This window comes from Peromyscus maniculatus, chromosome 17, assembly GCF_049852395.1.
Source record: "Peromyscus maniculatus bairdii isolate BWxNUB_F1_BW_parent chromosome 17, HU_Pman_BW_mat_3.1, whole genome shotgun sequence".
Taxonomy (NCBI): Eukaryota; Metazoa; Chordata; class Mammalia; order Rodentia; family Cricetidae; genus Peromyscus; species Peromyscus maniculatus.
In genome coordinates, this window is record NC_134868.1 from 8,117,553 (window position 1) to 8,131,397 (window position 13,845).

Genomic DNA, 13,845 nt, shown 5'->3' on the forward strand with positions numbered 1-13,845 from the left:
TATCTATCTATCTATCTATCATCTATCATCTATCTATCTATCACCTATCTATCTACACACATGCATAAGTACAGAGAGAAAGAGAATCAATATAGAACCAACTTACAGGAAAATATCTTTCCCACAATTTGTGCTATGTGCGGTCATTCACTCCTTCTTCAACTCTAGCACATCATAAACACACATTTCCAAACAACATGCAGCATATGCCCAATTACTAACATATACATACTAGTCAAAAACATTATATAAACAGACTCTAGGAAATTTTATTAGTTCACCCTAGTAGGCTAAGTTTTCATTTTTCCTCGTTACTTAAGTGCAGCATATTGTTTGGTGGATTATAGAAACCTAGTTTTTGTGTTTTTGTTTTGTTTTTTTTTTAATACAGGAACTACAGAAGAAGTTAAGCCACACTGAAAATCTACCTTAATTGTAGAGACCCTTGATTCTGAACAAAAACTACCCTGCCACTGAAGAAAAGCCTGCAGGATGCCTGGGACCTGTGACCACACAGAATGCAGCCATGTCACAAGAGGACATGTCCTTGGAACCTCAGCCTAGCCACCTGCTGGCCACATTTACCTTGTGAGGAATTGTATGTGTCTTCTCTCTCTCTCTCTCTCTCTCTCTCTCTCTCTCTCTCTCTCTCTCTCTCTCTCTCTCTCTCCTCTCTCTCTCTCCTCTCTCTCTCTCTTCTCTCTCTCTCTCTCTCTCTCTCTCTCTCTCTCTCTCTCTCTCTCTCTTTTATTGAAAATAGATTCTCTTCTCATATCATATATCCTGGTTACGATGTTCCCTCCCTCCATTCCTCCCAGTTCCTCCTCACCTCTCCTCCCATCCAGATCCACTCCACTTCTGTCTCTCATTAGAAAAGAACAGCCTTCTAGGAGATGACAACCAAAGATGACAAAATAAAGTAGAATAAGATAAACTAAAAACTAACACAATGGAGTTGGACAAGATGAACAAACAGAAGAAAAGAGATCAAGAGAAGGCACAAAAATCAGAGACCCACCAGTTCCCACATGCAGAAATCCCATAAAAATACTAAACTGGAAGCCATAATATATATACAGAGAACCTGGTGCAGAACTGTGCAGGCCCTGTGCATGCCGCCTCAGTCTCTGTGAGTTCATATGACCTTTGCTCATGTTGATTTAAAGGACCATGTTTTCTTGGTAACCTCCATCACCTCTAGTTCTTATATTCTTTCTGCCTCTTCAGCAGAGTTTCCTGAGCCCTGAAGGGAGGGATTTGATGGAGACATCCTTTTTAGGACTGAGTGTTCCAAGGTCTCTGACTCTGCATAATGTCTGGCTTTGGTCTCTGTATTTGTTCCCATCTGCTGCAGGAGGAAGCTTCTCTGATGATGGCTGAGCAAAGCATGGATCTATGAGTATAGCAGGATGTCATTACGAGTCATTTTGCCACTTTGTTTTTGCTGCTGTTGGTTTAGATGAGTAGTATTTGGTTTGGGTTTACCCCTAGGTCTCTGAACTATCTAGTTTCTGGTTCTTGATCACCTAAGTGTCAGGTATGGGTTCTGTGGTGTTCGATTATAATTGCCCCCCCCCCCCCACAAGCACATAGGGAACTGCACTATTGAGAAGTGTCGTCTTGTTGGAGTTGGTGTGGCCTTGTTTGAGGAAGTGTGTCACTGTAGAGACAGGCATTGAGTTCTCATATATATTCAAGCCACACTCAGTGTCTCAGACTACTTCCTGTTGTCTGCGGATCAACTATGTAGACTTTTCAGATCCTTCTCCAGCACCATATCTACCTGAATGCTGCCGCCATGATGATAATAGACTAAACCTCTGAAACTGTAACTACCCAATTAAATATTTTCCTTTATAAGAGTTGCCATGGTCATGGTTTCTCTTCACAGCAATAGAAACCCTAACCAAGACAGGTCCATCTCACGGGCCTTAAGTCAAATAAGATATTGGTTGGTTACTCTCATAAACCTTGTGCTACCATTTTCCTACCATATCTTACAGGCGGGACACCCTTGTAGACCAAAGAGTTTATGTCTGGGCTGGTGTTAAGGTTTCTCTTTTGGTATCATGTAGAATACCTTCCTGTACCTGATAGAATGTAAGGATGAAGGCTCTTTGTAGGCACCAGTTCAACTTCTCTAGGTTCAATGAGTTGTATAGGTTTTGTCTTTAGCAGTGAAGCTTGGATGTTAGTTTGTGGAGAGCAGCCCATTTGTCTTGGCAATAGACTAGGTTGTTGAGTGTTTCCATGGGAATCACTTTAGCCAACAACTCAATTAGATATAACCATATCCCAGTACTGGAAGCTTCCTTTGCAGACAAGAGGAGGACAGTTTGAACTCTGTCTCCCCCATTATTTGGCAATTTCATTTAGAGCCCCTTCATATGTGTATATATTTTAGGAAGCTTCTAGTGTATTAGGTTTCCATACTACCTCTCAAATGCCCCTTAATTTTAGCTGTCTTTTTCTGTATTCCCTCCCTCAACCAACTCTCCCTTCCACTTCATGTAATACTCCAATTCTAGTCCCCCATTCATAGCTATTTTATTTCCCTTTCCTAATGAGATCTATCTACTCCCTCTATACCTATCTTATGTGGTTCTATGGATTGTAGCTTGGTTATCATTGGCTTCACAGCTAATATTCCACATATAAGCAAATACATACCATATTTGTCTTTCTGGTTTTAGATTACTTCACACAGGATGATTTTTCTAGTTCCATCCATTTGCCTGCAAATTTTACAATGTCACTTTCTTCTGATAGCTTAGTACTACTCCATTGTGTAGAGGTATGTTTTATGTGTAAAAATATGTCTTCATCCATTCATCTGTTGAGGGACAACTACGTTGTTTCCAATTTCTGGCTTTTATGATTAGAGCAACAGTGAACATGGTTGAGCAAGTGCCTCTATGGTAAGATGAAGCATCCTTTAGGTATATGCCCAAGAGTGTTATAGCTGATCTTGAAGTAGATTGATTCCCATCTTCATAAAGAACTGCCACACTGATTTCCATAGTGGCTGTATGAGTTTGTACTCCCACCAGCAATAGATGTGTTTCCCTTATGTCACATAGAATATGTATTTTTATCATCAATGTGTATAGTTGGAATTAGAGTATAATATGTAGTCATATTTCACTAGGAATATGTGAGATCAAATAAGAGATGAGAGTATCCCATCAGCAGTAAGGAAATGAAATAAAAACGTATAATTTAATGATATTCTAAAGTAGATTTCTCTAACTCTGAAGGGGATAGCAGACACATAGAGCTGCTATGGCCACCTCTCCACTCTTCTTTTTCATTCCATTCTTTTCTGAAAATGTTGGCATCATTGGTGTTGCTATCACCAGGTAATGTGAACTTCAAGAGTAATTTTCTTTTCAAGAAAGGGCCTCACAAAGGCAAGACTGCCCTCAGACTCACTATGAAGCTGATGAGGACCTTAAACTTGTGATCCCCCTTGCCTCCACATCCTGAGTGATGTGATTACAGGCCTGTGCCACCACACACAGTTTATGTGGTGCTGGAGATTAAACCCAGGGTTTCGTGCATGCCAGGCAAGCACTTTACCAATGAGATATGCTCCAATCCTTCAGAATTGTTTTTTGGAACTACAGTTTCAGGTCTGTGGTTAGTTTAGTAGTGTGAGCTGTGTTTGGATTGGGTTCCTATGTCACGTGTACTTGCAGGAGCTCTGATTTCCTCTTGTGTGGCATGGCAACCATGTCAATCAGGACTTCCACATTTGACATAGTGCTTGCTGTATTAGAGGTCCCAAACCTCTAGTGATCATCAGTTCATACAAGCTCTCTTAATTCTGCTGTGATTCTAACAATTGTGTCTTGTGAATTTAAGAAGCCAATGTTTCCATAGTTTGCCTTTAATATGGCCATTATTCCTACTTCAACTCTAGCACATTGGTGCTAGCTCTTAATTCAACTGTTAGCTCATCTACATATTTGGATGAAATAGAATAATTTGATATTCAGTTGCTTATGTGCATATAGTTAAGGAATCCAGAGTCATGTAAGTTTCCTAGAAACAGCCACCTCAGAAAATGTCCTGACAGACAAATACCTGTATACTAAGAATGCTCCCCAGTAGCACTTGGTTTCTAAGGCACCTAAGTAGAGGAAGAGAGTTTCCCATTTGTTTCTGGGTGCAGGAAAATGCCAAATAATAAGAATCCCAGGTTTGAGATTTTTAAAAGGTGATACTTTCTGACGAATCTTTAAAATTGGCTCTAAACCGAGGAGTGGTTATCCCAGCACTCAGGAGGCAGAACAGGCAGATCACTGAGTTTGAGGCAAACCTGGTCTACAGAGCTCATTCCAGGACAGGCACCAAAGGTACAGAGAGAAACCCTGTCTCAAAAAACCAAAGGGAAAAAAAAGGAGGAGGAGGAGGAGGGGCAGGGGAAGGAGAGAAGGAGGAAGAGAAGGAGGAAAAAAAGGACAAGAAGAAGGAGCATAAGAAGGAGGAGGGAAGGGGGAGAGAGGAGGAGGGAGGAGGAGGGAAGGAGGAGGGGAGAAAGAAGAAAAAGAAGAGGAGGAGGAGGAAGAAGAAGTAGAAGGAGAAGGAGAAGCAGCAGCTCTAGAACTGTCTCTCTCTTATCATCTGGGCACTTAAAGCACAACCTTAGGCTGCCATGTGATTTCATACTAACAGCTACCATAAGAAGGTTGGTATTCTTACAAGGCTAATCATGTTGGATCCTAACATCTCAAAGGCCATTACTGTTTCATTTAGGGGTGAAAATAATACAGCAGAAGAGAAAGTGTTCCATTGGTAAAGAGGGACATAAGGAGAACCCAAGAAAACACCAAGATATGAATTCCATGTGACACAATGGGAAAAGAGAAATTTTGCCTGCATTCATGAACTTGTTCTAGAAATTATATGACCATATGTATATGTAGGCAGATGTTTGGATATGTGTAGTGTGCATATATGTGCTCATGAGTGTGTGGATGTGATTTTATGCTGGGTGAAGGTGTATGCATGTGTGTTTATGTATGTGTAGGCCAGAGGTTGATGTTGGGTGTCACTACACTGAGCCCAGAGCTGGCTAGGTCTGTGCATCTTGCCTCAAGGATCTTTGGTCTTCTTCCTGGGGCACTGGAATTACACCCACCCAGCATTTACATACATGGGACAAGGGATCCAACTCCAGACAACATGCTTGTGCAGCAAGTTCTTTACCTACTGAGCTCTCTCGTCAGCCCCTGAAATATATTTAAAATGTCATCCTAATTACTTGTCACTGTGCTAAATGCACTGTGGGCCATCATTATTATATAGTCCCTGACTTTAGGAATCTTTCACATCTAGAAAAGTAAAGTGAATCAGTCATCAGTGGTTACAGAATAGACAGTCTCACCAGCAAATTGATATGGGGTACAGTGGAGATACCATATCATGGAAGGGAAGTCATGGGACAGGAAGATGTGGTATCTCAAAAGAAACACAACATAGACTCTTCTGAAAAAGCCCAAACATTTTTAATACAGAAAGTGTTTGCCCTTCTAAAACCAAATACACTCAACATTTTGTATAATACATGGAAACTGCTTGTTCTTCAAAATATCTTTTCTGAGGCTGAATCATGATTACAGGATATGTGAAAGTAATATGTTAATATGACATGGCTAATCAGCACTCTATAATAGTATATGATTGTAAAACTCCACATGTCACACAGTTTATACAAGCTAGGATGGGCTGGCTGAGTGAAAGTGTTAGGTACGGACGGGTATGGATAGATACCTGCTAGCTGTGGTGAACATCCTTTTAACATTGCCCATGTGTCCTCTGCCATGAAAGATAAACAGTTAAAAAGAGTTAAGTACTAGTTACTACGTAGGCACTGCTGCATGGAAAATGCATATTATGTTGCTGTGCAGTGTGAGCTGGAAATGCTCTCAGAGTCACATGTTTGTGCCAGAAATCTTGACAGTGCTGAACACTCTTATGAACGATGCAAAACCTCTCGACTATCAAGTCCTGTGGATACAATTTAAGTATCTGCAGCAAGACTAATTTACTTATTAAGCTAATTACCCTGAAATGCTTTGGTTGTCAGAAAGGTTTTGAAATCAGGGAACTGCTTTGCCACTTCATTCTTGTGGGTTGCCTAATTCCCAATGGCAATCCCAGCTGAAAATGTGTTCTTTACATATCTTTATCTTGAGTGATACTCGATTAGGAGTGACAAATCCAGTCCTCTCAGAAAAGAGACAGACACAGAGAGAGAGAGAAATGCCATCGAATGACTTCAGACTCTCTTCTGGCTCTGGCACATTCTAAAAGGTGACTTGTATACTGCCACCTTTGTAACAGACTAAAATGATGCCTAGCATGGAATAAAGATAGTCCAGGGCCCTGGAAATCTCATCTAATCTTGAAGGCCCCCAAATCTTGAGAATATCAGGTAGCTACAGCTTTTGAAGCGAGCTCATGATAATATTTCAGAGAAATTTACTCCAATAAATATAAGAATCTTTATGTCATATGCATAATTTCACACACATGCACACAGACAGACAGACAGACAGACAGAGACAGACACGGACACAAATGCGCACACATACTCGCCAAGGAAGTCTAGTCAAAACTGTTGCCAGAAGGCTACAAAGTCCACTCACATTGATGCCAAGTAATCGTGGCAACCATAACAAAAGCAGTCAAATGCAACCCAGAATGTCCTGGACTTTCCAAAGCCATTTCACTTCATTCCCTGGGAGCACAGGTAACGAAAGCATGCGGCAGGTTGTGCTTGCTTTTCCACGGATGTAGCCTGGGACCAAATGTTCTGAGCGGCTTCAGATTTTCTCATTGTCATCCATATTGATTTTTTTAAACGCGACGGGGCTTGCCTGCTTCAGAGACGTCTTAGACACATCGGTATGCATGGTAGACATGGCTATGGTCTCGTAGTCATCGTCTCGAGACCGGAAATCACAGAAGTTGAAGAAGAACTGCAAGTCTCTCTGGAAGTTTTTGTTCAGGAACCCATAAAAGATAGGGTTGACGCAGGTGGAGATCATGGCCGTGAGGTGGCAGAGCAGGAAGAGCAGGTTGTGGTTGCAGGTGGCAATGATCTGGTGGTTCCAGTCGAACACAGTGTTGAAGATGGTAAGGGGCAGCCAGCAGACGGCAAAGGCCACCACGATGGAGAGCAGCATGACGTTGATGCGTTTGCTCTCGCTGGACCTGTACTTGCTGTCCCTCATCTTGTCCATCATGTTGTTTCTCCTTTTCAGGCGAATGTATATCTAGGGAGGAAGAAAGCGTGAGTCAAGCAGAGCATCCACCTCACGGGGGAGGTCTACACAGAGAAGGTAAGAGAGGAAACGATGGGGGAGGGACGAACGGCTTTCTTACCTTGAAGTAGCATATAAATATGAAGCAGAGTGGGCCGAAGTACTGCAGCACCAGAAGGAGGGTCGTGTACGACAGCCTGTGAGAGTCTGACGGGAATCTGTCAAAGCACACGTACTTGTCCTTGAAGGCAGCAAGCGTTACGTTTTGGAAGGGCTCATCGGTCAGAACTTGGTAGATCAGGAAGGGCAGAGAAGAAGCCACAGCAAGGACCCAAATGACACCAATGCCAATGTAAGCGTGTCTGTTGCTTGGTCTCCACCCTCTTGGGTTGATGATCAGCTGATGCCGCTCCACGGCGATGAGAACCAGAGAGAAAATGGATACCGTGATGGAGACGCATTGGACAAAGGGATTCAGTTTGCACATGGTCTCACCGAAGACCCAGTGGTCCATCAGCGTGTACACAAAAGTGAAGGGGAGACACATGATGGCGACCAGCAAGTCTGAGAAGGAAAGGTTCACGATGAGGATGTTGGTGACATTTCTCATCTCTTTCTGTTTCAGGATGATTATGATCAATGCCAGGTTTCCAGAGACCCCAAGAATAATCACAGCTCCATAAGCAAGAGCCAAAGTAAATATCACAGCCAAGGGCAGGTGGCAATCATCATTTTCAAAAGCCAGAAGTGGAGAATTCTCTGAGATGTTATAGTGAAATGAGTGATTTTCAACTTGAGAGAAGAGTGTTGAATTCATTTTTTAGGTTTTGTTGTTATGGATTAGACAAATGGACTGTATGTTTCTTCAAAACTGGTCAAATCTCCAGCTTATTCCATATAGTGAAATCCATTCACCAAAATGACTCTCAATTCTTCATTTCTTTGAACTGAATACTCTGTCAACAAAAAAGGCCAGCTGTGTTACCAAGTTTATTAAGGGCAGTCAAAATGACTTCTGTCTCACAGAATTCTAAAATTAAAACACAGAAGTAAATAAACAAATCATAATGTTTTATAAAATCATTATCTTTAAAAGAATCTCACAAGCAGTGCAAATATTTTTTTTTCAAGACAGGGTTTCTCTGTGTAGCTCTGGTTGTCCTGGAACTCAGTTTGTAGGCCAGGCAGGCTTTGAACTCACAGAGATCCACCTGCCTCTGCCTCTGAGTGCTGGGATTAATGACATGTGCCATCAATGCCCAGCTGCAGTGCAAACACTTAAAAAATTTAAAGTTCAGCTATAATGTTTTGAGACAAGGTCTTTCTCATGTAGCTCAAGCTGGCCTTGAACTCACTTTTTAGCCAAGGATGATCTTAGATTTCTCATCTTCCTGCTCCACCTCCTGAATAGAACATTTGATATTTTTTGGCAGTACTGAAGACTGAACCCCGGGATTCAAGCATGCTAAGCAAGCACTCTACCCACTTAGGTACACCCCCGGTCCCCAGAAATGTTTTTAACTGGACTTGCTCACATGTTGACTTTCAGTGGTCTACACATCGGTGAACAGTTTGTAAACCTCATGCCTCCTAAGCGTTAGACAAATGGAGCCCACAGCAGATTCTCAGACACAGCAAAAATGTGAATGTACAGGAAACAACATAATGCACAGACGGAAACATGAAACAAAGCCAAACAACATCGAAGAATAGGTAAAGGAAGTGTGAATGCAGATACCACACTGTGGCAACAGCTAACCACACATTGTGCTGTTTTGAAAGACAGGTGTCATTAAACAAAAATCTTCACAAGGAGATGACCTACACAGGCGCATCAAGAAACTTGGTCCTATGAGGGACAGCTTTTGAAAAATGGTTATGATGTTTAATGCAGAAAATTCTTTGGACGACAGAGCTGACTTCTTGTGCTTTAATGGGTAGTCTATAGTGTATATGGAAGCAAGTTCAGTGGCATGTCTAATGAAATTAGAAATAGGACCAGAGGACACATAATTTAAGGGAAAAAATGGTTTCACTATGAGGAACAAAAATTGAATCAAATGGAAGAAACTTCTTGTCAACGAAGCAAGTGTTGTATCCATGAATGTGCTGGCCACCTCCAGGGGCCACTTGAAGGTTTCTCATTGTGTGGGAGATTCCTACTTTAAGACACTATGATTTTCATTAAATTTTATCTAAGGAAATATTCTCTCTCCTCACCCAGTTATGTGAGTGTCCAGTGCAGGGGTGTGATTTTAGTTGTGATCTTAGATTTTCACCCCATTGTGTAGTATAAACACACTGCTCTTACTGACAAGATAAATTACAACGATCACACAGAGATCAGAAGCTCCTGTAGAGAAAGAAAGGAGAAACCTCTGATCATCTTCCCATTGCTAAGGAAATCCATGGGAAAGGATGTCTCATGCTAATTAACTAGCTATTGTGCCCATGTTAAGAGGCTGCATTCTCTCTCTGTCTTTCTTGGAACAATGAATAAAATTGTGTGGATTTACTTCTATTGAAAAGAAAATGAGAAATTTAATGTGCAGAAACACACTTGCTTTTGAAGTGACACCTCTAATAAACCCTTCTTTTGGCAATTTTGCTTTCTAGAACATGAGGTCTTGTCTATTGTGAAATCACAATTTAGCTGGATAAGACCGGAGGATAAAACAGGGTTGCTATCGTGAAATCGGACTATAGCATTAACACATGGGGACGGAATGACTTTGGGCTGCTGGCTAGTTGTATGTCAACTTGACACAATCTAGAGTCATACAGATGGAGGGAACTTCGATTGAGAAAATGCCTCCACAGGACTGGACTGTAGGCAAGCCTGTAGAGCACTTTCTTAATTAGTGGTTGATGTGGGAGGGCTCTGCCCATTGTGGATGGTGCCATCCAATAGCCTAGTGATCCTGGGTTCTCTAAGAAAGCAGGCTGACCTCTGCATAGCGAGGCAGTTGTGTAGCTTGATCTGCTTAAGGTGCCCTCTGGCAGTAGGATCAGAATTCATCCCTGGTGCATGAGCAGGCTTTTTGGAGCCACTACCTATGATGGGACACCTCGCACAGCCTTGAGGCAGGGGTTGGGGCTTGGACCTGGCCCTACTAAATGTACCTCCCCATGGGAAGCCTTACCTTCTTGTAGGAGGGAATGGAAGGTAGGTTGGGAGGGGGAGGCTGGAGGGGTGGAAGGAGGGAAGAGGGGGGATCTTTGACTGGTATGTAAAATGAATAAAAAAATTTCTTAATAAAAAATGTTAAAAAAAAAAAAAGCAGGCTGAGCAAGCCATGGGGAACAAGCTAGTAAGCAGTACCCCTCCAGAGCCTCTGTGTCAGCTCCTGCCTCCGGGTTCATGCCCTGCTTGAGTTCCTGTCCTGATGTTGTTCAGCAATGAGCAGTGATTTGAAAGCATAAGCCAAATAAACCCTTTCCTCTACAATTTGCTTTGGTCATGGTGTTTCTTCAGAGCAATAGAAATCCTCACTATGGCAGATTTCAAGTGTGCACATTATTAGACTCCAACTCTATCTTCTATGCTCCCATCTGAAATGACTTCTGGGATAATCACACATTATTTTTACCTCACAAATTCCAAAGCCAAGAAGAGTATTATCAATTGATATCAAGTAGGGTGGGAAAGCAAGCCTTGAAGGACTTTGTAGTTTCGGAAAGCTCTAACTTTCTTAAATAAGTCAGAAAAACAGTGCCATGTCCTCTTCAGGCTACTAGTTGAATACAGGACTTTTCATTACTTAAAGTAACAATAGCAGATTAGCAAAGTGTATTCCAGTTACCTGTAGCTTCTCTTGCGGTCCTATCACTGAGCTCCACTGAGTAGATGTGGATTCTTGTGTGAGGCACAGGAAATGTGGAACATTGCCATGCCTCATCCCAGAACTTAAAGATGCTCTAGCTTGGTGAGAAGCTGTTCCAGCTTTGACCTTGAAGCACTGCCCCTAGTGAGGCAGCAGGTAACTGCTACACCTGCCTATGACCTGCCCCTGGGGCGTGGCCTCTTTGGACCTTAACACCTTGGCTACCTCATGATGCTGGATGCTGACTGCAAACCAAGTCAGAGTTCTCCAGAGAACCTCGTTGGACTGCACCTCACCTCTCCTGGATCCTATAACTGATCCCTTTGCTGGTTGTAGGTCGCCCCAAATAAACCTCTTTTAACTATCAGAGAGCCCCAGGGTGAATGTTGTGTTCTAAGAAAATGGATCTGTCCCAGTCTACAACTATACTGCCGAATCCTCACCCCTCATTCCATTTGTTGGGTGTTATATGTCAACAGCAATTCAAATTCTTCCCCTCGTCCAAATTGATTTTAATCACTGGTCTTATCAGCCCCCATTGATTTCAATGTAATGTCCCAAGGTTGGCACTGTGAAAGCTTCATCATACCTTGAAAATACTTGATTTAGAATAAAAATATCTTGACCATGAGAATAGGCACATGGTGGGAATCATGTTTTATGTAAGTCTGTGCCAACATTAATGGCACAACCTATGATTATATGCAAAACAAATTCCAATTAGAATAGTTATTCTTTTGGGTCAGGTACCTAGGGGAAATAGTGCATTTTGCATATTAAAAAAAGAACTTTTCTGAAGCAGCATTCACTCATCCAACAAGTATGTATGTTTGTTTCTTGTCAGGCATGGTTTCAGTGGAGGGAGCAGTGACCTTTTCATTGACTTGTTAGACTTATGGGCACAGAAAGACAAGGAAAAAAATAAATTAGTAAAACGGCCTAGTGTGATAGCCTAGAAAGGGGCCTGGGATTGTTGGGAATTTGAACTTAATCCTGGCTGGTGAGCAAAGGCAGCTGGGCACCCAGGAAGACAGCAAAGATCCAGGAATGCTGAATTAGGAAACAGTGTGGGCACCTCAGGGCTGGCATCCTTGGTGGCACAAACAAATATAAAATTTCTAAGCCTGAGCACATCTGCTGTGCCAAGAAGATGAAGGAGAAATGAAGGCAGACTAGAAGGAGCTCACTGGGAAGAGGCTGCCAGCGCAGGGTTTTATGGGGTAGTCTTTGCCTTGTACCCTCAGACACGAGGAACCTTTGGTAAAATACATTAAGGCATATGTTTTTGCTTTAAAATGATTACTCTAGGGGCCAGTAAGATGGTTCAAGAAATTGGCATTTACTGCCAAGCCTGATGACTTGAGTTTGATCCCCATTACTTACAAGGCAGAAGGGAGACCCGCCTCCTGCAAGTGGTCACCTAATGAATGCATGCCATAGCCCATCCCCCATCACTAATGGATGCATGCCATACCATGCAGCCCCCCCATCGCTAAATAAATAAATGCAAAAGTGAAAGACAGCCTTAGCCTACCTGCTGCTTGTACCACATTTAAGAAGGGAAAGAGAAGTAAGGAGACTCAATCAGAGGCTTTTGCAATGATCCAGGGAGAGAGAGGGACATGGGGCATAGGGCAACATGCTCGCAGTGGAGAGGAAGAAAAGAGAAATTTCATATGAGGCCTATTTGGAGGACTACAGGAATTCACAAAAATGGCATGTCCTTTCAACTCGTGGGCTGTAAAGACGGATCTCTTACAAATGAGTTTAAGTAAACTTACTGCAACTCTATTCTGATTCCTGTGAGATTACATTTGACAGACCGCGAGGAATAGTTTCCCACTAAGTAGAAAGTAACTCGTCCTGTACAGACAATGCAAATTTCACTTCTTTTGTGAAGTATGGGAGCAGTACTCATTCCAGTCGTGGGGAACAGTTTTGTGATAGATACACGGCAATGTTTTGTGCACCTGAGTATAATTCTGAGAAAGAATAATGGTCGGGAAAGTGCCATTGCTGAGAGTTCGCTTCTCATTGTGAAGAACACAAGCTGCCATTTACTCTTCCACGATATGTCTTAGCATTCTAAGCACTGCAAGAATTAAAGGCTGGCTCTCAGTACAGACGCCATGTACATTCAGAGACATTACACATGTTAAAAGTTGCCAAGTGCATCCCCTCTCCCACCCTTCCAGAACATTTCCTTTTCCTTCTTTCTTGTAGGAATGCTACCTTTCTCTCCTTGCTGTTGACAGTGCTGTTTCTACCACAAAACACAGCGCTCTGGGCATAACCTGGTGTGTGTTTTTTTTCTTCAAATTCCCTCACTTGTTTTGGAAAAAAAAAAAAAAAAAAAACAGCCTTGCTATACACAGCCAAAGTTACTGCTAGCTTATCTAAATGACTTACATAATTCCCTGTTCCTTCCAGGGAGTGGGGGAAGGGCCGGTTCAACAGACAGCTGCCTTAAAACAATTACATGGAATCACTAGTCAATGGTAGCCAGAAAGAGCACTTGTCTTTGGGACGGGTAAGGAATTGGGCTTTCTGCGGAAGTAGCCTTCCCCCACCTCCGTGTGTGTGTGTGTGTGTGTGTGTGTGTGTGTGTGTGTGTGTGTGTGTGTGTGTGTGTTGCTTCACTAGGGAGTGTGTGTGTGTGTGTGTGTGTGTGTGTGTGTGTGTGTGTGTGTTGCTTCACTAGGGAGCCCACCCAGCACAGACAGCTCCCGCTACCGCTCTCAGTTCCAGGA

At 42.5% G+C, this 13,845-nt stretch overlaps 1 protein-coding gene and 1 long non-coding RNA gene across 2 annotated transcripts; one reads left to right on the forward strand and one right to left on the reverse strand.

The window, feature by feature from the left end:
• The first annotated feature begins 705 nt into the window (after positions 1-705).
• On the forward strand, positions 706-8,369 carry LOC143269014 (uncharacterized). Its single transcript, XR_013045273.1, has 3 exons — positions 706-1,129; positions 7,272-7,349; positions 7,897-8,369. It is a non-coding gene; the product is annotated as an uncharacterized LOC143269014 (long non-coding RNA).
• On the reverse strand, positions 5,489-8,088 carry Npy1r (neuropeptide Y receptor Y1). The gene is made up of 2 exons (XM_006987558.4): positions 7,393-8,088; positions 5,489-7,283 (listed from the first exon to the last, which is right to left on the reverse strand). The coding sequence occupies exons 1-2, from the start codon at positions 8,086-8,088 to the stop codon at positions 6,831-6,833; spliced, it is 1,149 nt and encodes a 382-aa protein (XP_006987620.1). The 3' UTR covers positions 5,489-6,830.
• Positions 8,370-13,845: the final 5,476 nt, after the last annotated feature.

Bases quoted from the DNA above. Each gene is read 5' to 3' on its own strand.
- Npy1r (XM_006987558.4), bottom strand. From the start codon at position 8,088: ATGAATTCAACACTCTTCTCTCAAGTTGAAAATCACTCATTTCACTAT. The intron at 7,284-7,392 runs GTAAGAAAGCCG...CTTCCTCCCTAG, and splicing joins TATTTATATGCTACTTCAAG to ATATACATTCGCCTGAAAAG.